The following is a 23,402-nucleotide window of genomic DNA, read 5'->3' as shown; positions in this document are numbered from 1 at the left end:
TAATATTTAAACTCCAATTTTGTAATGAAGAATAAATATAAACATACTTGGATTCTTGCTTACTTAATTCTTGACCCCTTCCTGGTAGCTTCAACATTCAAACCCCTTCTTTACTTGTGGCCTAAAACAAGAATCCCCTCACGGTTCTACTCAATGAGAAGGGGAAGATGATAGCTCGAAGAGCAACTTAAGAAATTCCCTTAAACTACTCTCAAGAATTATGATTCATAGTAACACCATATTTTCACACACATATATATATTATTTTGTGTGTGTGTGTGTGCATGAGAGAGAGAGAGAGAGAGAGATTTCAATTTTAGAGCAAGAGAGTTGAACCCTTAAAATTTAATGGTGGTGTTCAATTTAGTGGTGGGAAAGTTAAACAATGTTATTTTATAAGTGCTCATGTGTGTGTGTGTGTGTGTGCGTGAGAGAGAGAGAGAGAGAGAGAGAGAGAGAGAGAGAGAGAGAGAGAGAGAGAGAGAGAGAGAGAGTTCTTTCAATTTTATAAAGAGAGAGTTGAACCCTTGAGAATTCGGAGAGAATTCGATGGGGTGTGTGTAAACAACGACACAAACCCTTGAGAATTGGGGTGTGTGTGTGCGCGTTACTGCGCAAACATAAGACTACAAAGCATGGCACATATGTATAATTGATTGAGCGTAGCATTATATAATTAATCGAACATAGCATTGTATAATTAATCGAACATAGCATTGTATAATATCATTAATATGTCAACTTTAGTTATGGCATTGTGAACATTTCAATAGTCCTAAAATTCATGCATCATTCTAATATTATCTTAAAAAGAAATATAAAAAAGAGCCATTCATCCAAATGTAAAACACTTCTGATAAATAATGATTTTGTGACATGAAGACATCCTCCCAAGAACATAATTGTAACCAAATACAACCATAACTATGCCAAAGAAATAGAGAGGGGTGCTATATATGTGTGCATGCGTGCATGTGTGTGTGTATATATATACACCGTTATAAGGCCATATGAATCTGAACTTACAAATAATTTTAAAAGAAAGAAGAGAATCACCAAAAACAAACAAAATTTAAAAAATAAATAAATAAGCTTAATAGAGACACTCGAGAAAAAATAATAATAATAGTAGAAATAATAACTTGCAAAAATAGATAAATACATAACTAAATTACACACGCCCACATACACACAAACAAATTCTTTATCGAACCACAACAAAAGAATTTCTAACAAACAAACTAAATAAATTTTTAATAACTAATTAGCAAAAACAAACTTTAAATGACTAATTCACTGAAACAAAACAAGTAAAGACAAGAATATAAAAAGTGCGAACTTTACCTCAAAGATTGTCCAATCATGAAGGATAAGATCATCAACTTCATCATGCATGCCATGGACTAGGTGCTATGACATCCCTACTCATGTTATCAGCGCCCCAAAGTAGGTGCAAGTTTACATATAAATTTTTTTGTCCCAACAACAAAGAGGGCACAATTTTTTATACAGAGACCAACAAGCTGAGTTTCTATCACACTACCATTATGAAAAGGCTTTTATTTTGGATTTTAATACCATGTAGTATGCAAGAGATTGATGTAAAAGTACTCCTATGTTGTAGACACAAATCATTCATGTTTCAGCAATAATTTTCATTCCTAGTTAGTAGATGCATTAAATCTTCACAAAAAAAGAAGATTATTACTATCATCATGGAGGTAATTAGAGAAATGATGTCAATTAGAGTGGTGAATTTTGTGTTTTGTTATATTGCATGAATGGCCAAGTCAATTATTCTTATAACTAGTCCAATGGTTCTCTGTGTATGTCTAAAGCCTTGTCTTTTTCATTACAATTCTAAAATATTGAAAAAAGCATTGAAATCCATGTTTCAACAAAATTGTGGAAGACCTAGTGTTGAAGTATACATCAATACAACTATTAGCATCATGACATTTCATATTAGTACATTATTAATGCTTTTTTTGACATTTGTTTTACTATTGATGTTGTAATATACAATAGTTATTGTTATAAAACTCTATGTTGCAAATACATATCATCCATGTTGTAATAGTTATTGTAATAAAACTCTATGTTATTGTAGACACATATCATCCATGTTTTGGTAGTAACTTAGTAGATGCATTAAATCTTCATGAATAAAGAGATTAGTGCAACCATTGTTGCCATCACTAAGTTTAAGTTTGGGAGTAAATTAAAGAAGTGATGTTAGCTAGAGTGGTGAATTATGTGTATTACATAAATGGCTAAGTCAAATTTTAAGTTTGCGAGTCATTTAGAGAAGTGATGTTAGCAATTAGAGTGGTGAATTATGTGTATTGCATAAATGGCTAAGACAAATTTTAAGTTTGGGAGGCATTTAGAGAAGTGATGCTAGTGAGAATGGTGAATTATGTGTATTGCATAAATGGCTAAGTCAAATTTTAAGTTTGGGAGTCATTTAGAGAAGTGGTGTCAATAAGAATTGTGATGCATAAATGCTAAGTCAATTCTTCTCACAACTAGTATAATAATTCTCAATGTATGTGTGCGAAGCCTTGTCCTTTTCATTTGTAATGATAAAATATGGTAAAAATCATTCAACTTGGTGTTCCAACAAAATTGTGCAAAACCCACTATTAACAATATAGACTTAATGACATTGGAAAAAATTGAATGGGGGATTCACGAGAAGGTGATTGGGAGGGCGAATATGGTAATTGTGAGAAGAAGACATCTAGAGATTAGTGGAAATGCCTAGGCACGTGTTTAGCCAAGTAAAATTGACTATTTTGGCCCTCTTACAGAAGTCATTGAAGTTTTGAAAATGGTCATTGAAGGTGCAATTGTGAAACAAATTGGGAAAAGATAGGTTTAGCTTAGCCGAGAACTTACTCTTAAAAAAAGCCTTCTCAAGTTGATGGGAATCCTCATAAAAAATGTTTAGGATTTAGTTATAACTATATCAAAGGTGAAGAAAATGCTTGTTCAAAATGACAAATTCCTGTTTAATCCATAACGAAAAGGATTGGATAGGAAAATGCTTGTTCAAAATAGCAATTTCCTATTCAATCAATGGTGAGAAAAATTGATGTAATGCTTCCGATTTTTTGTTTCTCGACTCTCTCTTGCGCTCTTTCTCTTGAGACTAGGTGGCTATTCTCAAGTAGGCCAAGTGTGGTCACATGGCCGGTGCCTTGAAACCCCCCAGTGCTTGAAAAAAACATATTTTTCAACCATTCAAAATAAGGACAAATCTTAAATCTATCTAGTTTTTGTTTCAAAATCTCTACAATATAACGATTTTATAACTAAAATATAAGAAAAATCATTGCTTAAAATAAGGGCTACTTAAAATCTCAGCAAGTTTTTCTTAATTGTGGCTGGTGGAATGACCCCCCCCCCACGCGCAAACACCAGTGGTGGCCAGTGCCTGCACACCCCAATGTTCGGGAAAAGATAGGTTCAGAAAAAAGCTTTCTTAAATTAAAGAATGAAATAAAAACACTTCCTCAAATTTAGTTATATTTAGATTCAAGTAAAATAACAATGCTTGTTCAAAATTACAATTTCGTCTTTAATTGGATTGATGTGAGGCTAAGTTAAAATAATTTCGAGAGCCTTGTCACAGGCACACGGATATAACACGTGTACAATGTGCGAATATGACATTGGCACATTCCTTATCATGGCGGACCACTGCCGGCCAAGGAAGGAGGAAGGGTAGTCTACGCAGCCTGGTGTTTTGAAGCCATTAGCCTACCGATCAAGAGTTCCTGTGGATGATTCCTGCGATGGCTCAACGCCTCCGTCTGTTTGGGCCCCTTGTGCCGTTGCTGCTGCTGATGTTGGGTGCGAATCCAGGTGCTTGGGCGTGGTCCATATACCCCTTCCACCCCAAGGACCTCCTACCTGCCCTCCCCCACCAGATTGCTTGGCCCGTCCTCAACACCTTCAGCAATGCCGTGGATTTGTTGCCCCAGTTCATGTCCGTTGTCGGCCCCCTCCACCAGAACTCTACCTCCTGGCAGGGCTCTTGCTTCTCCGACAACCAGGCCTTCATGGAATACACAGAAAACGGAGGGATCTTGCACATCCAGGTCTTGCTTTTGTTCGTAATCTCTTTGAAAGTTTTTGGTCAGCTTAATTTCATTGTAACTATTAAGCAGAGCGCGCGCGACACACACATATATGTGTATATGAATGTATTATGTATGTATGTATGTATATTTATCTAAAATCGCCCCTGACATCCTCCACTTTGTCAATTTTATGGAGTGGGGAATTGTCCAAGGGAGGCTGTTTTTCCAGACTTCGTAGGTCATCCTTTTTTTTTTCTTGGCTATCTGGCCAACCTAGGGCACCTTATGGATGTCAGAGCAGTGACATGGGGAGCAGATTCCCAAGTCTCATGGTGATGGGTTAAGCAGATTCAAGGCTGATAGTGACATATGGGGAACTTTATGCCTGTCTTGTCAAATTCTGCACGGAATGTGAGTGACTGGCAGATCAGTTCAGTCAAATTCAGCAGGTCAAGCGATTATGACAAGACAAGAAGTACGTAAGCAGACTTGGCTGAAGATTTGATAGTATTTACACCATGCTGGGCTGTTCAGGCTATGGAAAAAGGACACATAATCACAAGCATGATACGTTGGCTTGTCATGACTCATGATTGTGGACTCAGATGATGCAGAGCTAAACCCACACTCTGAGAGATCTTTACACATTTATGCACACACTCTTCACTTATATAGACATGCAGGCCTATAATCAGTCAACCGATGGGTAAACCTAACCTCATATCTGAATTTCTGTTTACCTAGCTCCACCAGTCATTTTCTACTCCTTGTAAATTTTGTTTGCCTATGAGATATAAATCTTGTTCTAGTCAACAGGGCTTCAGGGTTTCCTGTAATTCTTCAAGAATCATAGTCCTCTATTAACCATCAAAGTGGATACTCATTAGATTGTTTTTGTCAGGATCTTCCAACTAAGAAACTTCTTTGAGTATTGCTCTGTGGGCTCTACGAGGGTTACCAGGGAGGTTGCTATGACGGCCTAAATGGATACATGGTGATGAGAGTTGTAAAGAGTGAGTGAGATGAAACCGGTCTCTGGTAGAAACCAAAGTGCAGTAGACTAGCAGTTACCCAATCCAATTGTAGTCCAGCTAATAAACAAATAAACAGGAGCTAGAGTGCTCCAAAACAAGAAAGAGAATGACACTTGTTGGCCCCAAAGCTTGGTGCCCCTTTCGGTATTTCTTTATTCAATTTCAATGGAAAAGATTTAGATGATTACAACATGGCCATCCGTATGTCTGCAAGTCCAATCTGCCAATCCTCAGGACCTCTTAGCATAGAGGTTTCACAGCCTTGTGTCCCAAGAACACCACATTGTTATCTCCTCTAATCTGCTAAGTCTGCACATCCATGTGGCCTTGAATATGCATCTGACTGAACCATGCACATAGCCATAAACTCAGCCATAAAAACAGTCCACAAACTCATCCAAATCAGCCCACAATCTTGTCCTGTTTCCACCCTCTGAACTGCCAAACCCTTCCTCTCACAAAGGGCCAGAGAACCACTCTAGAACAGCCTTGAGCAAGTGAAAAGAGAGACTCCATAAGACATCACCTGGAGTCCCACTTGCGCACAAAGAGAGAGAGAAACTTACAGTCTTTGTCGCTTTCCACAAGAGAGAAAAGACACGAGGAAAAGCCCGGTTCTGTCCTGCCCTCTTGTCTTGCAGCTGAGAGAGAGAGAGAGAGAGAACCAATGAGAGAATCTGTAGGTGCGTATATGCTCTGCAGCCAGCAGCCAACCTGTTCTTCAAGAGCTAAAGAGAGAGGGAGAGAAAGAAAGGAGATCTATATCCCTGTTTTGTAGCACATCACAACAGCTAGTCTTTGGGATTCCCCTCATGAAACCAGTCGTGAAATCTGCGTTGCCCGCATACAGTCCTTCTAAAAAGCAAGCATAAAAGAGGTGCGGCCCTGCAGCTTGCTGAATGCGTTTCTTTTTCAAAAAAATCCCTCTTCCAATTTGCGCTGCTTGCCAGCCTCCTCAAGGATGAAGCGCCTCATCGAAATTCTGCAGTCCCTCCAAGAGCAAGAGTCAAAGAAAAAGCCCCACGCCTGTAGCTCTTGCCCGATTGCTCTCTTTTTCCCAAAAGCAAGAGATAGAGAGAGAGGCTTGTACTCTAAAAGTGCAGTAGCCTCCCTCCCCCCTAATTATCCTAGTGGCCTAGGAGCCACTTATGGTTTTTAAAACTTTCTAGGGGCCACCCAAGGTTATAAACCTTATGAACTTTAATCCCTTGGTCCCCCTTCACACTTGGGGTTGTCCACACATATTACCTTTTTGTCCGGCCACCCAAGTATGAATCTTAAAATTTTTATCTTGCACACCGACCACCATGGTCACACTTATACTGCACCCATTTCACAGGGTCATGACATACCCCCTCTTGAAAAATGGCAAGCGTCCTCGATTGCAATCTGGTGATATAGCAAGACATCCAAAGCGGAACCACACTGATAACAAAGGCTACCCAATACAGTAAGATATCAGCCAGGTGATCCAACTAAAAGTGAAATGTACAAAATGGCAAGATCAGCATCCCAATCTCTCTAAGCCATGCATATGTAACAACATTCACTACAAATCGATGGTGTAGTAATAGTCCAAGTTGTTTACCAGTGTGAACCATACACAACCACAACATCCAATGTGACTAGTACACATATCATAGAAGTCCCATAAGCAGATGTACTGTCGGTTGACAGAACCTTTGGGTGAGACAAAAGCTCCACCAAGCGACCTCTAGATGTCATCTGAGCCTGTCTGTATCAAGGGAGCGGAGATGCTATCCCCCTCTTGAGCATTAGGCAATGCTCCAGACCCATGTTCTGCTGAACCTGAATGAGTCGTAGCAAGAGTCGGCTCCAACTTAAAGGCATCGAGATAAAGCTGCAATACCTGAGGTGAATCTGCTAAGTCACCCTCCTCCATCCACTTCGCATCCATCGGTGAATAGTTCTTGAACTTCACAAGATAGCGACGGAAACTTTACCTCGTACCTTTCTTTCCTTATGTGCCAGTATCTACTTTGGAATAAGAACCTCATCAAGTTCCTCAACTTCCGGCTGAGCCTCATCTGATACATCCTCAGGCACATCCCCGCGGAAAGGTCTAAATCTTTTCAAAACCTGAAAAGGTCCATAATAGCGCATGCTCAACTTAGGGAATAAGCGCTCTTTACTCTTCATCTTTTTGAGCCTAGCTTTCTCAAATCGCAAAAGAACCCAATCACCCAATGCAAACTCTAATGCACGTCTCTGACGGTCTGCTGCCTTCTTTTGCTTTTGCTCAGTCTTTTGGAGTGCCAACTTAACTGTCTTATAACCTTCATTCATGTTCTCCACATACTGGTCAGTCTCAAAGATCTTATACTTTGTGTGCAAAATGGGTGGTACCTTCTTCCCTCCTTCCACAATCTCAAAAGGCACCTTGCCCGTCGAGATATGGATGGTGTTGTTATAAGCGAACTCCACCAAAGGAAGATACTTTTCCCATTGTTGCTTGTGCTCTGACGCATAACACTTGAGAGGATCTAACACTGTGGAATTAGCCTCTTCCGACTGCCCATCTGTCTGTGGATGAAACGATGAAAACTTGAGAGTTGTACCCATGTTGTCAAACAACTCTCTCCAAAATAAACTCGTCATCCGTGTATCACGGTCACTAATGATAGACGAAAGCATACCATGATACTTGAAGATGTTTGCCATGAACAACTTCACCATGTGATCAACTTTGATCTTCTTGCGCACGGGAATGAAATGAGCGTGCTTTCCGAACCTGCATATGATAGTCCAAATGCCATCATTCCCCGTTTGTGTCCTCGGAAGATCAAATATAAAATCCATGGCAATACTCTCCTATGGTCTATCTGGAATAGGTAAAGGCTGAAGTAACCCTGGTGTCGGAAATAAAATCCATGGCAATGCTCTCCTATGGTCTATCTGGAATAGGTAAAGGCTGAAGTAACCCTGGTGTCTTCTGACGGTCATACTTCACCTTCTGACATACGATGCATTGCCTAACAAAAGCATTAACATCTCTTCTCAAGGTTGGCCAATAAAAGAAAGCCTCAACTGCCTTTACCGTGGCATCAATACCTCTTATGGCCTGCATACGGCGGAGCATGACTTTCAATCATAACCTTAAGTCGTACCTGCCTGGTAACACACAGTCTACCATGCATCAACAAAAAGCCATCCCTAAGAGTATAATTATCATGCCGGTCACCCTTAGACATTTGATCATAGACCCTTCCAAAATCCTCATCCTAGGCATACTGCTCTTTCATCTCATCAAGCTCATGATGATAAGCAAGTGAAACTGCTGAGACTCGTGGCTTGCGTGACAAAGCATTTGCCACAACATTCTTTTTGCCTTCCACATGTACAATCTGAAAGTGGAACATAGATAAAAAGTTGGCCCATCTCATATGCTTCTCAGAAAGTTTAGTTTGTGTGAGGAAATAACGCGAGGTCTGATGATCTGTCTGCACAGTGAAATTAGTCCCAAGCAAATAGTGTTTCCATGTAGAAAGAGCATGAATTACAGCCAACATCTCTTTCTCATAAACCTGTAAATGCTTCTCGGCATTCTGTAATAGACGACTCTCATAGGCTATCACATGTCCTTCCTGCATGAGAACTGTCCCAATCCTGTTTCCACATGCATCACACTTGACAACAAAAGCCTTTCGGAGATCCGGTAATACCAATACGGGATCCGAAGTAAGCTTTTTAAAGGCTGCAATTTCCCGATCAGCCCATCGAAACGGAGTTCCCTTTGTTAAAGCATGAAGGGGCGAAGTAATCTCAGCAAAATATCGTATGTACCGCCTGTAATAGGAACACAATCCCAAAAAGTTACGTACATCATGCACGGTCCTCAAATCTGGCCAATTGAGAATTGCTTCCACTTTCAAAGGATCCATATGGACTCCATCTTTAGACACGATATGCCCCAAGAAGTGTATCTCTTCCAAGAAGAACTCACTCTTCTTGCCATTAATGACCAAACTATGCTTCTGGAGTTTTTCAAACACAATGGCCAAATGCTTCCTATGCTCTGTTAGAAGTCATCTCCTGTCTTTATGAGACACCAGGGCCTCTGTTGTGGGTGTGCTCGCCCTTGTAGGTGCTTTTCTCATTTTTCCTCACTCCCCGTATTTTTTCCCATATTTTTTTCATTTTTCTTGGCTTGGGTGGATGCCCAGTGTTGGCAGGAGGGCCCATGAGCTGGCCGACAGATGCTTCAGGTCCACGACCTCTCACATGTGCTGGCCGACTAGCTGTCTTGGCTGGTCGTGGAGGTTCAGGGCCTGTCGGTTGCCCTTCTACAGGCTGACTGCATCATTGGGGCCATATAAAACGGCCCCACAGTCCCTTGCTATTGTTATATCATTATTTGGGATCTTCTTTGTGTATATAGAGCAGAGTTACACGCCTCTCTCTCTCTCTCTCTCGTGCTGTTTTTCTGCATTGCATTTGCTCGTGTTCCCAGATTTGGTCATCTTTTGCGTATTCTAACATGGTATCAGAGCCATAGGCTCTTGATAGTTCTTGGGAGTTGTGTGAGCAAGAGGGGGACTTGTGTTGTTGGTTGGTGGATTGTTCGGGAAGAGGGTTCAGGGCCTGTCGGCTGCCCTTCTATAGGCCGACTGCATCATTGGGGCCATATAAAATGGCCCCACAGCCCCTTGCCATTGTTGTATCATTATTCGGGATCTTCTTTGTGTATATAGAGCAGAGTTAACGCCTCTCTCTCTCTCTCTCTCTCGTGCTGTTTTTTTGCATTGCGTTTGCTCGTGTTCCCAGATTTGGTCATCATCTCCGCTGCGTATTCTGACATGCTCTTCCTTTGAGCGTGAATGCACAATCATATCATCAAAGAATGTGCACACAAACGCTCTATGAGGTTGGAAAATCCTATCCATCATCCTGTTAAAGGTGGTAGGAGCATTTGTCAAGCCAAAGGGCATGACCATGAACTCATATAGCCCAAAGGTGGTCCGAAATGCTGTCTTATGCACATCCTCGGGTCTAATGCGTATCTGATGATACCCGCTTTTCAAGTCTATCCGACTAAAGACTGTGGAGCCCTATAAGCGGTCTAATATGTCATCGATCCTCGGAATAGGGAATCATTTCTTAATGGTGTTCTTGTTTAGCGCCCTGTAGTGAATACACATGCGCTAAGAACCATCTTTCTTTTGCACTACGAGCACAGGTGAGCAAAAGGGTGATGAGCTAGGCTGAATCAACCCCTTTTTCAACAACTGGCTCATAATTTCCTCTTGTTGGGTTGCACTAACACAGTACGGCGGTCTATTTGGTGGGGTACTCTCTGGAATAAGATCAATAGCATGATCTTCTAGCTTTTCTTGACGAAGTTCTCTTGGCAATGACTCGGTAAAACAATCTTGGTACTCACGTAGGAAATCAGTCCTATCTTTATCTAACAGAAAGACATGTTCCTCCTCAGTACAGAAAAAGCACTTCTTAGCATCCATCAAAGCTTGTGTCTCCTCAAGAACTCTCTTGGACATTGGTGACTTCTTATAGCGCTTCAATGCCGAGCCAACAATATAATCTATATACCTCCGTGTGGGTACTGATTCTTCGCAAAAAGCATGCGATAGAGTTGGTACAGCCAGTACCACTCTCCATTCAGCCGGTACAGCAGGTACAATGGTTGGTACAGCCACTTGTCTCACTTTGATCCCTTTTTCTAACAAGTGTCAGGCCACTTGTCTCACTTTGGTCCACTTTCTTGCCACATGTCCCAATGTAAGAGATGGGTCCTTCCATAATCTTTACCTCTAAAAATATCCCAACTGGTAGACATTCTGTCATAGGCACTTTGCCAACTGTCAGTATCTGCTCAATTCTAGATGTAATGACGCGAACAGAATTTCCATCGGAGTCGGGCCAAAAATAGCAACTCTCCTAAATTTTAGGAGTGTGGTCCTTTGTATTCTAGGATAATCCCCCATTCCCAAAGCTTGTACTTTCCAAATATTTAAACATCCTGGAGTCCACTAGACCCCTTTCAGACTGGGAAATGTCCAGGCTGGTGACATCCTCCCCAGCTTCTTAAAAGTTGTCCGCAACTTTAAGCTTTAAGCCATATATTCAAGATATAATCATGTCCCATCGATTGGGCGAGACGAGATAGTCTCAAAAATCCAATATAACTGAAGAATCCATGTCCCAAAGAAATGGGCGAGACTAAATAAGTCTCCATAATACCAATATCAAAATCATGTCCCAAGATAAATGGGTGAGACAAAAACAGTCCCATAAGTCCAGATATCATAATCTCGTCCAAGAAAGAAATCTCCATGGATATAATCCATCCCAATAAAGGGAGCCATGAAAAGAATTTATCCCAACACAATGACACTAGAGTGTCCACTAGTGCCTTTTTCTTTCGTCTTGGTGGATCATGTATATCATGGCTCAGCAAGAAGCAACCAATAGTGGCACTTCCAACCTTGAAGCTGAGTTCAGGGCATCTTTTACAGCGACACTTGAGTGTATTTGTCTCAGACACCTTATGGCTGATTTGGATGTAGGACAACAATCCTCCATTATTATCTTTACTGATAGTCAGAGTGCATTTGCAGTTGCGAGGAACTTCGTGTTTCATGCATGCACTAAGCATATTGAGGTGCATTATCACTATGTCAAGGAAAGACTCTCTGTAGGATAGATCAGCTTGGTATATGTGCCTACACATGATAACTTGGCAGATTTGTTCACGAAGGTACTTCCTCATGAAAAGGTCTAATCTTTCCACAAAGCTTTGGGCTTGTTGCTGCAAGTCCAGTGGGGCGTGCCATGAGAGACTCAACCACGTACACAAGAGATAAAAATATAGAGAGAGAGGGATAGAGAGAAGGGATTAGGGAACTTTGCACAATACACCACACTGAGCGGGAACAGGCCCCGCCTCCTTTCAGGAATTTATTCAGGAACAATCCACGGGCACGTTGGCTAGGATCAATATATCAATGAATACAAAAGCAAACAAATATGCCGATGTAAGTATATCCAAGTCGATGTTGATGCACGAGATCTCTGATGCTGAGCACACCACGGGGATGACCCACAAGAATCTCTCACTGGGCTAGTACTAGATCCAATATCCAAATCCAAATCCAGTCCAAGTCACATCAACCTTTTTTCCATGACGGATCTCTCCGAATTAGCCTTTAGCCATAAAAGCAATATGCTTTTCGCAATAGAATTGAAATGAGAAAACACAGGCCTCGGGAAGTGTGTGCAGAAAAATACAAAAAACGAGAGAGAACACCAGATTGGGTCCAAACTTTCCCCCCAAGCGTGTGCCCAAAAGCATCCTCGCTTCAGTATTTTTATAGTATTTTTATTCCATCAAAAATAGATTACATGGCTATTTTAGCCCAAGCTTGCTCTACAAGCTTTCTTTTTACAAAAATTGGATAATAAAATATTTCAAAATCTCACTCCTGTGACAAGAACTCTCTGAAGTAACATGTGGATATGGAAAACACCCTTGGTCCACAAAAGCAACCTGCTTTCCACGACCAAGCTGTCCAAAACATCTCTGAATCTCCACTTGTCCAATAGCGGGCAACCCCTATGTAAGTTTTGGGATGGAAAGCACCATAAAAGCACACGATGAACCTCGTTGCTTTTCTTATATACCTGCTGTCCAGCCCTGTACTCCCTGTTTTCAGCACTTGGGCAGCTCATAGAATCAACGATGATGTCTGGAAACTTGTACAAACATGCGACCAACCTATGTAGGTGTGCACGCTGCCACATGTGGCTGTTTACAGCTCTATCCAGCCAAAAACATGTGCTTCAGTCAAAAACATGTTGTAAGAAGGATGCTTTTCAGCAGCAGTTCTGTAGGTGGCAGCTCTTCAGGTGGCGTAGCAATCAATTCTGGCGATTCTATCAGCAGGGATCAGGCAGAGAACAGAGGGCGGAAAATTTCCCAGTTGTTCATACAGTTTCATATGGCTGTACGGATCTATACAATCGTACGGATAGGTGATGATGTGGCACAACAGTTGATGGAGGTGCTATGAATCAGTGGGCAACAATGAAAAACTCCTTGATTTGGTTCATGATCAAGTAGATAATGATGGAGAAGATGATCTCCATGTTTCAACGAAGATTGCAACGTGATAAAGAGGTGGTTCTTCCACTTGATGCTCAAGAGAGGCTCATGCTTCTTTTATACTTGAAGAGGGCCCTTCTTTTTGCTAAAAGCTTATCCATGCGTTGCTTTTACCTTTTTACTCTTTGCTTTTTCCTTTTTGCTTTTTAATAATAAAACTTAACTTTAGTCAAAAGTTCTTGTTTTGCTTTTCTAGCTTCAGGGCCTTGCTTTTTGGCTGTGGAGCTGCTTTTTGGAAGATCGGCTTTTAGCTTTTCCTCTTGCCAATGATATCCTTGGCTAATAGTCAATTTAGTTTTGACTTTTTGCTTTTTGACCAAGATTAGTGCTTTTTCTTAAGCAAACCTTATGGTTTCTGTCCCCACGGCTTCTTCAACTTGTCCAATGTCCGGGCATGGTTCCATCATGTGAAAAGAGCTAGGAGGGCCAAATAGTTACAATTGCCTTTTGAGGATGGATCAGCCATCCTTGTACATGTTCACTTCATTACTCCGGGGGGGATTTGTTGCCACATGCAGATGCAGATGCAAAAGGGTAGTGATGGGTGAACACCAGTAGGACCAGCTGGGTACTTTTTACCCTCCGTAAGAGGGTCCCCCGCCCCCCCCCCCCCCCCCAGCTCTTATGCATGTGAACTTGCCCTTATTTCACCTGTAAGTTTACGAATATTGCACTTTGGCACTTTATCCAATACATTACAGTTTGTGCCTTTCCTTGTTGACTTTACTTGTGTGTGTGTGTGTGTGTGGGTTCTTGTGCTTGGCTGCACCTTCTCTCCAACATGGTGCTCCTTGCACCTACACTGGACATTTTAAATGGTTTGCTACCTTTATAATTGTGATTGCATGCTAATAATAAGAGTCTCTTTACATTCGGTTTGCTACCTTTATAATTGTGATTGCATGCTAATAATAAGAGTCTCTTTACATTCTAAGGGCAATTGAACATCTTTTCTCAAAATCCTAAAGTCAACCTAGTCTTGATCTTGAAATATTCCAAGAATGTGTGTATGCTCCAGCATAACGCATGGCTCTTGCGTGAGCACTCCCATTATGTTGGATTCTCTTAAATGAGGATATTGGCTCTCTTTTGTAGGGAGATACTTCTAGGAGTTTTGGGTTGCCATACATGAATGTAAACTAGCTTTGATCACGTTGGTATGTTGATTCAGCTCATGCATAAGCAAAATGAATGCCTACCTACTCTTTTGCAAGGCATCGCACAGAAAGAAACACGCTACCCCTTTTAGGTAGAGTATATGTTTTACTAATAAGAATTCTAGAAGTAAATGGAATGTGCTGCACTGGACTCGGAAGACTTCAAAACTGTTTATATTTGTTGTCAGTTGGGCTGCCTCCACTTTGTGCTGAGAGGTTGGTATTTTAGGGATCATGTGGGTCTAGATAGCTGAAGATTGCTGTGTGGCTTCTCATATGAAAAAAAATGAGCAAGAGACGGAAGCAAGATTGTTTTTACAGATGCTGAATTTCAAGTCGCCTTGCTTTGAGGGCTTTGCATATTAATCGTCCTATCCTCCTGAGCACCTCTGCAAAGCTGGTATTTTCACCTTGCCTATTGAAGTATTGTTTACATATGGTGGGCTGAAGGGGAATTTTAAATCTCTTTTTTTTCTTTTTGGCTGGTTTTACCTCAGGCATGGTTAACATGGCCCCACATCTTTTCTCATGTTTGAGCCAGTTGTTAACCTAGTCAACACAGATGAGGAATGACGAATTTCCAATTTATTTACCAATGTAGTAAAGGGGCTTTCTAGCGTGACAAAACAATTAATTTTGCATGATTGGACCTTACAAAGTGTCACATTCATAATAAATAAACTTCAATAAAGTGGGCAAAGCTCTATCCATCTAATTTGCTCATTTCCTAGCCTATTAATTGAGCACCAAAGTTGCTCAATAAAAGCATGAGCAATCAGCTTCCTCTTTTGTCTCGTGAGATTGTCTTGCAGTTGGTAAATTTTCTATCTTGGGCAAAAAAAAGGGAAGTGTGTGCGGGGGTTGTGTGGAGAACAACATGGTGACTAAGGGAAGAGAAAATTGTGTTAGAAAAGAAGGGACCGAGAGAGGTTTAACATAATCGAGTGAGACCAGGTAAATGGAGCAAGAAATGAAAGATTAGGGTTGAGGGTGCAGCAAAGGAAAGTAAGACCCAGGCTAGCAGCTACTACACAATGGAGCTTCTTTTCATGCAACAATGGCTCTCTGTGGTGCCGTACCAAAACGCAAAATTTATTGTGACTTCTTGGCATGGATCTCAAATCTTGGTCTTCTTGTGAATTGTTTTGTGTATTATGAAAGAATTATGATAGTAGATGAAATGTGACCTTTGTTTCTCAAACTTTGTTCGAGATTGGCTCATGTTTTTTTCTCTCTTTTGGCAGACTCGTGAGCCTGTCAGTTGGACTTGCATGGATCTGTACATTTTTGCTACTGCTTACAGGGTCACATGGGACTACTACTTCACAGCCCGTAACCATACATTGAAGATTGATATGTGGGAAGAAGGAGAGCTTGATTACGTATGTATTTTTGCGCACAATTTTTCTTTCATATTGTGACATAAATGACCCATTTCTGCAAAGCCAGTGTGATTTTGCAATTTGGAGTGCCTTTAGTAGAAGAGCTTAGTGTAAACATTTGTATGTTTTGGAGGTGATTGTTCTAACCATGTGCTTTGCTCTCGAGTACTTAGTATATTTGTTTGCTTGAGTTTGAGTTTTATGCTTATCAAACTCTGTAAAGGTGTAGTCAATCCGATCCTTCTTCTCTTCTTTCTTCTGCTGATGGCCTATTTGCTGGATGATGGAGCTATCTAGGAGGGTCTCAAAGTTTGACATCCCTATGCGGCTTATGATGAAAAGATGCAAGGGAGAAGAGAGCTTGAGCTCTTGCAAGTACACACACACTCACAAAACCTTAAAAGAGAACACACAAGGTGAGAGGCTGAAAATCTCTTCTTCTTCACACAACACTCAACACACCATATACATAAGAGTACACACGATATGAAAAGATAAGAGTACACACTATATGAAAAGATAAGAGTACACACTATATACAAAGATAAGAGTACACACGATATGAAAAGGTACTCAACCAAATACATACTAGGGTTCTCTATAGTGTGAACCCAACTAAATGAGCTGGCGCTATAACTATGTCAGTCTCTAGAATGGCTGTCACACAACCTGTCATCCCACTGGCCGCATATCACCCATGATCTCACCAACCATGCCAGTGGTGTAAGTGTGGGGCCTATCCCTCAGGCGGGTCATTAGTGTCCACCGCCTCACTAGATGAGCTCGATATCTCAATACTCCCCCTCGAGCTCAACTCCATCTTATGTACACCAAGTGAAGCCCTGAATCTGCGGAGCTTCTCTGTACCCAATGCTTTGGTGAAGATGTCAGCGACCTGATCTTGTGTGCTGACATAAACAAGGTCAACGTCTCCTGCCAAAACCTTCTCTCTGACAAAATGGTAGTGGACCTCTATATGCTTCGTGCGAGCATGAAAAACTGGATTCCTGGCCAACTGTATACTCCTAATGTTGTCACAGAAAATGACAACTTGTCTATCCACTGATAGACCCAAATCTGCAAGTAGCTTTCTCAACCAAGCTACCTCACATGCTGCCATAGCAGCACCTCTGTACTCGGCCTCTGTACTGGATAGAGTAACCGTAGGTTGCTTCTTGCTGCTCCAAGTCACAGCAGCACTCCCCAAAGAAAACATGAAGCCACTAGTAGATCTCCTATCTGAGATACTACCAGCCCAATCAGCATCTGTGTACCCATGTACACATATCTCTGTCCCAGTTTCATAAAATAGTCCACAATGCAAAGTAGACCTCACATACCTCAGTATGCGTCTCAATGCATCCAAATGCGGCTTCCGAGGAACGTGCATAAACTGACTCACCAACCCAACAGCATAGCTCAAATCTGGCTTGGTGACCGTCATGTAGATCAAGCTTCCTACTATGCACCTATACATAGTAGGATCCTCCAAAATCTCTCCTGAATCTGCACTCAACTTGCCATTCTGATCCAATGGCACTGAGAGAGGCTTACAGCGTGTCATACCATACTTGGACAACATGTCCAAGCCATACTGTCTCTGCAGTAATCCAATACCATGTGGTGACCTAATCACCTCGATGCTCAAGAAATATCCGAGCTCCCTCAGATCCTTCATCTCAAACTTCTGTCTAAGCAAGATCTTTACATCAAAGATCTCTGCATCATGGTCTCCCGTAATGATCAGGTCATCTACATAGATGACAACAAGCACAACCTCTCTGTCTCACATACAGCGAGAAATCTGCATTGGCTACATGAAAGCCAATAGTGACAAGATATTGAGAAATCTTGTCAGACCATGCTCTTGGTGCTTGTTTTAAGCCATACAAGGCTTTCTTCAACCTGCAAACATGCTCGTGGTGACTCACATCCTCATAACCAGGTGGATGCAACATATACACCTCTTCCTGCAAATCCCCATGCAAGAATGCATTCTTTACATCCATCTGATGTAAAGACCATTGCTTTGACGCAGCCACTACTATCGCAACTCTCACTGTTGCCATCTTCGCAACTGGGCTGAAAGTTTCCTCATAATCAATGCCATATGTTTGCGCATATCCTTTGGCTACCAATCTAGCCTTGTACGTGCTTATGTGTAATATGCGGAAGCTTCGGAGAAGGATCGGTACTTCAAAACTCAGAAAACAGCACTCTTTTCGCGACGGAATTAATGCACAAAACTGAAAGACGATGTGCAGAAAATAGAGAGAGAAGGGGGAGATGGAGAAGGACACAGTATTGGGTCCCAATTACCCTCTGTAGGGCCCCCACCACGGATGGTGTATTTGCTTTATTAGAATGATGTAAATCTGAAACAAATACAAAGTACTTGACCTTTTCTTGGCTGGAAAACCTGCCCTTGACCTTCAGTCCTTCACCCCTTAGCTTTAGCAAACCCTTGGCTGTCCTGGCCCTTGAATGCTTGAGGCTCTTGGTGAATTATGAGATGGTAACATGGATTATGGGCTGGGGTATTTATACCCCTCCCTTCATGCAGTCGGCTGGTTTCAGGAAGCACCCACGACTGAGTTTCATCATTAAAATACTTTCACACTCAATAAAGTGTTTTCTCACTGGTTTAGCCCCTGTCCAGCCTGCGCATGACCCTGGGACAGCACCCTGGCTGCTGGGCATTCAACGCAGAGGTGTGGGGACTGCCCCTACACCTGGCCGCCTTCTGTTCTAGGGTCTTTACCCTCTGTCGGCTGCCTGTCCAGAGGCTTTGGAGCTGGCCGACTGCCCCTCCAGCCCTTGCCTTGGCTGGTGGGCAACGTCTTGGGCCCTCCTGGCCCCTTGGGGGTGGTTCTATACCTCCCCCATGCCCATCTAAGTATGCACATGCAAACCCTTGTCCTGGGGTAGCCCTATGGGCTGACCCCATCTCTACATGCAAACTACCTGCCTACAGATGTCTGGCATCCAGTTGCAAACCAGATACACAGCACATCCGACATCATTCCAGAGGGAGACTCACAGCGCGGACTGGCACTGCTTCATGTGCAGGACAATGCACACCTGACCTTGGACTCATGTGCAGGACAATGCACACCTGACCTCGGACGACTGAGATGGATCCCTGGCTGACTCGTCCCGGACTGGGCTCACATGGGACCAGTTCACCATCCCAGGTCCTGCACCTTCTGTACAGAATGTCTACGTGGCATCCAAGTGCGGGATGCACGTGACATCCCCTTCTGCTTAACTTGACGGAAGCTGCATAGCCTCCAAATAATCCGTCAATAAAGCCGGATAGTCTTCGAAAAATTCCTTGTCGAGCCATACCGCTTCATGAGTTCCTCGGTCTTGAAACTTCGTGAGGAACTGTCGTAGTCTTCGGCCTGAGCCATGCTTGAAACGGTGCAGAAGGATCTGTTCTGGAACCATTACCTCAGCTTCATCAATGATGTCTGGTTCCGCTTCGTCTTTGACCTCTGAAGGGGGTGGACCTGCATATGGCTTCAACCAACTGACATGAAATACATCGTGCATAGTCCAACTCGGAGGTAGCTTTAACTGCATAGACACCTCATTAATCTTTTTCCGGATGGGGAATGGTCCGAAGCTCCTGAAAGACAACTTTGGGCATCGCTTGCCCACCTGCTTCAATCTTTGCTTCATAATCCGAAGATATACCCAATCTCCTTCCGAAAACTTCATGTCCCTTCGGTCTTTATTGGCCTGTCGAGTGTAGGCCTCTTGCGCTTTAGCCAATCTGTCTTTAACAGACTCTAGGATCTCCTGGTAAGACTCCGTCACTCTGTTCGCCTCCGGTACTGAAGACGACGTCCTGGTTAACAACGACTGGAAAGGTCTTCCAAACGCTGCCTCATATGGAGTCCTGCCAATAGCTGAAGAAAAAGAGTCATTCAGAACAGCTTGAACTAAAGGCAAAAACGATTCCCACTTACCTTGTTGATCGTGGACATAACACTTCAGCACATCAAAGGCCAACTGGTTGTATATTTCTGTCTGGCCATCTGTCTGTGGGTGGAATGCACTGGAAAAATTCAACTTAGTACCAAAATTATCAAACAATGCTCTCCAAAAATGACTGGTAAACTTGGCATCTCGGTCTGACACTATGGTCCTAGGAATCCCACCAATCGGGTACCAATGCCGAATGAAGAGCTGGGCAACATCCTCGGCGGTCACATTGGCCCTGCAAGGAATAAGCATCACAAATTTGCTGAACCTGTCAACAATAGTCAAACACTGTGTATTACGCTTACTCGGACTGGGAGGCAGATTTGTGACAAAGTCCATCGAAATGTCTTGGAAAGGACCCTCAGGAATTGGCAAAGGCTGTAACAACCCTATCTTCTTTCCACGAGGAGCTTTCACCTTTTGACAAATGTCACAGCGTTGTACATAAGTAAACACATCACGCCTCATCTTTGGCCAATAGTATTGCCGTTCTAATTTCTCCAGAGTCGAATTCATGCCCCTATGACCACCTGTAATGGCGTCATGGGCATCATGGAGAAGAGCTGCCCGGAATGACTTCATGACACACAGTCGGCCTTTGTAGTAAAGCCAACCATCGCGTATCAGAAAATGGCATGGTCCTGTGGCATCCAATGCCTGTTCCCACTGAGTACCGAATTCCTCGGAATCCGCGTACGTGTGCTTCATGTCTTCTAGTCCTGTACCAACAAGGTCCAGTCTAGTGGGCTGAATCGCTGATACTTGTCCCTTCCTGCTCAAAGCATCGGCCACTGGATTGGCCTTTCCTGGAAGGTACTCAATCATACCACCGAACTGCTGGAATATCTGACTCCAGCGGTGCTGTCGATCACTCCATTGTGCACTGGGCATCGTCTGAATCCAGCGCAACGCCTGATGGTCAGTGCGAACCTCGAAGTCACGGCCATACAAGAAATGTTTCCAATGTTTCAAGGCCTGAATGACTGCTAGGAGTTCACGATCATAGACTGAGTAATTCTTTTCGGCGGGCAGTAACTTACGAGACATGTAAGCTACTGGATGACCATTCTGTTGCAATACACCTCCAATTGCGATGTTACTCGCATCGGTGATCACCTGAAATGGTTCGTCCCACGAGGCAAGGGCTAGACAAGGCGCTTCTGACAAAGCTACCTTGAGGTTCTGGAATGCCTCCAACGCTCGTGGAGTCATTCGAATCTTTTGCCTCCTTGTTTTCACTCCCTTTAGCAGATCGGTGAGGTCTGCCGAGAGATCGGAAAACTTGTCAATGTGGGTGGAATATGCCTGGCATATACCCACAAATGATCGAATGTCATAAGCAGTCTGAGGTACTTCCCAGTTAACAATCTCGGCCACTTTAGCCGGATCAAGTCGAATGCCTTCGGCACTGATTATATATCCCAAGTAATGTACCTGGAACAGATAAAATTCTGACTTCTTTTCATTGATATAGAGCTCGTTGCTTTCCAGCAACTTAAGGACTTTCTCCACATCAATGTCATGCTGCTCAACTGTAGCTGAAAATATGAGTATGTCGTCCAGAAATATGAACACACACACTCCAATCAACTCCCGGAAAATACGCATCATCATGCGGTTAAATGTAGCTGGGGCGTTCGTCAAACCAAATGGCATGACCACAAATTCATAGTGGGCCCGTTCTGTACGGAAAGCTGTCTTGGGGATGTCCCCCTCAACAATCCGAACCTGGTGGTACCCACTCTTTAAATCCAATTTAGAGAACACCTTAGCTCCATTCAGCCTCTCGAGAATATAGTCAATTCGAGGCATCGGGAATCTGCTCTTGATCGTCAGCTTGTTGAGTGCACGATAATTGACACACAACCGAGAAGACCCATCTTTCTTCTTGACAAATAAGATCGGTGCTGCAAATGGCGACACGCTGGGGCGGATGAAGCCAGCTTGCAACAATTCTTGGAGTTGGCGGTCCAACTCCGATTCCATTGCCTTAGAAAGGCGATACGGAAACTTGCTCGGGGGTTCCGAGCCTGGGAGGAGATCAATCTTGTGATCCTCCGGTCTGGACGGGGGAAGCTGGGGAGGGAGACTGTCCCGAAGAAAAATTTTCTGGAACTTTTCATGGAGAACCGAGTACTTCTCGGAAGCACTGGCCACCGTCTGGGCTGTCTGGATGTAAATCATCGCACACTGTGCGCCTTTCCTGACTGCTCGCTTAGCCTGCAAGTGGCTTATGAGCGGAAAGTTTGGAATACTTGGCTCACACTTAATGGTCACAGGGGTGTTTGACACATTCCGATCAATCTGGAACGTGTGCTTGTCCCACTTGACATCAGGGAGAAACTTGTGAAACCACTGGATCCCCAAAATTATGTCTGCCCCTCCTACAAGAGGGGCAACCATAAAGTCACGCACAAACTCTATGCCCTGAATTACTAACTTAGCACCTAGAGCTTCATACTTGACGCTCGTTGTCATACCTGTGCTAAAACCCTCCACTTGTTTGTCCACCGGAGTTAGCTCGAAACGGGCACGCCTAGCGGCCTCTTCCGTGATCACATCCTCCGTGCTGCCGCTGTCAAACAAGACGACGACTCTCTGGCCACCTATGTAGCCAAAGGACTTGAGCAATTCGTTGCGCTCATACTCCTGGTCATGGGCGCCCTTCTGCTTATCTTCGAGCTCCCGGCTAATAATTGCTCCAACTGAAGCACCGGGGGTTGAAGAACTAGGGGTAGCCACTGGGGTCTGTGTGGGAGCTGTGCTCACCACGGAAGCTGTGGAGGCGGCGGCGGGCTTTGGAGGCTTCTTCGGACAATCCCGAGAAGTATGTCCTTTTGTGTGACAAAAGTAACATCTACCCTCCTTCTTGTACTGAGCAAGCTCCTCAGCACTCAACTTGCCACCTGTCTTGCCTGCCTCCGCTTTCTGGTCTGGAGTAAGCTTAGACGCATTGTTCGAGTTCTTGGAGCCAGAGGCTCCCGGGCTCTGTCCTGGGGAAGACCCCGTCTGGTTCTGGCTTTTGCCCCCCGAGGTGTTAGCCTTGGGAGAAGCCGGCTGGGAAGTCTTGGGCTTGCCACCATTGTGTTTCATTTCTGCACTCTGCGCAAGCGAGAGTGCGTCCTCAAAGGTGGCTGGTCTAAACATACGCACCTCCCATTGGATGTGCGTGTCCAGGCCATACAAAAACTGCCCTTTCTTGTCCGCATCAGATAAGCCTAATTGTAGACACAAGGTCGAAATTCTATTGGCAAACTGAAGGACTGGTTGCGCATTCTGACGCGCACCCCTGAACTCGTCTTCGAGTCGCTCAAGGTAGTGGGGCGGTAAAAACCGCTGCTTAAGGTCACGGACGAACTCGTCCCACCCATAAGCTGCCATACCTGATCTGGTGTGGGCGTGAGCCCACTGAGTCCACCAAGGAATGGCCTCACCTTCCAAATACCAACTGGCTAAGATCACTTTGTCAATATCTGATTTCCTAACTGCGGCAAAGTAAGCTTCAAATTGATGTAACCATGAATACAGAGTAGTGGGATCGAGTTTACCATTATACTTACTGAAGTTCATTTTCTCGGGAAAATGATTCGAGGGCGCCGCCGGTGTCAATC

The 23,402-nt window shown here is 43.3% G+C and overlaps 1 protein-coding gene across 1 annotated transcript in view; it reads left to right on the top strand.

The window, feature by feature from the left end:
• Positions 1–3,676: 3,676 nt before the first annotated feature.
• The window catches only part of LOC147606832 (uncharacterized), a 46,248-nt gene continuing 26,522 nt past the window's right edge, over positions 3,677–23,402 (top strand). The window contains exons 1-2 of the mRNA XM_086791559.1: positions 3,677–4,106; positions 15,664–15,801. Coding sequence (XP_086647685.1) covers positions 3,789–4,106; positions 15,664–15,801 — 456 coding nt within the window. The 5' untranslated portion in view covers positions 3,677–3,788. The remainder of the gene's footprint in view (positions 4,107–15,663; positions 15,802–23,402) is intronic.

Source organism: Cibotium barometz, chromosome 56 (assembly GCF_041138505.1).
Source record: "Cibotium barometz isolate CiBa-2024 chromosome 56, ASM4113850v1, whole genome shotgun sequence".
NCBI classification, from domain to species: Eukaryota; Viridiplantae; Streptophyta; class Polypodiopsida; order Cyatheales; family Cibotiaceae; genus Cibotium; species Cibotium barometz.
The sequence above is the reverse complement of the archived record's forward strand: the minus strand, read 5'-3'. Positions and strand labels throughout refer to the sequence as shown.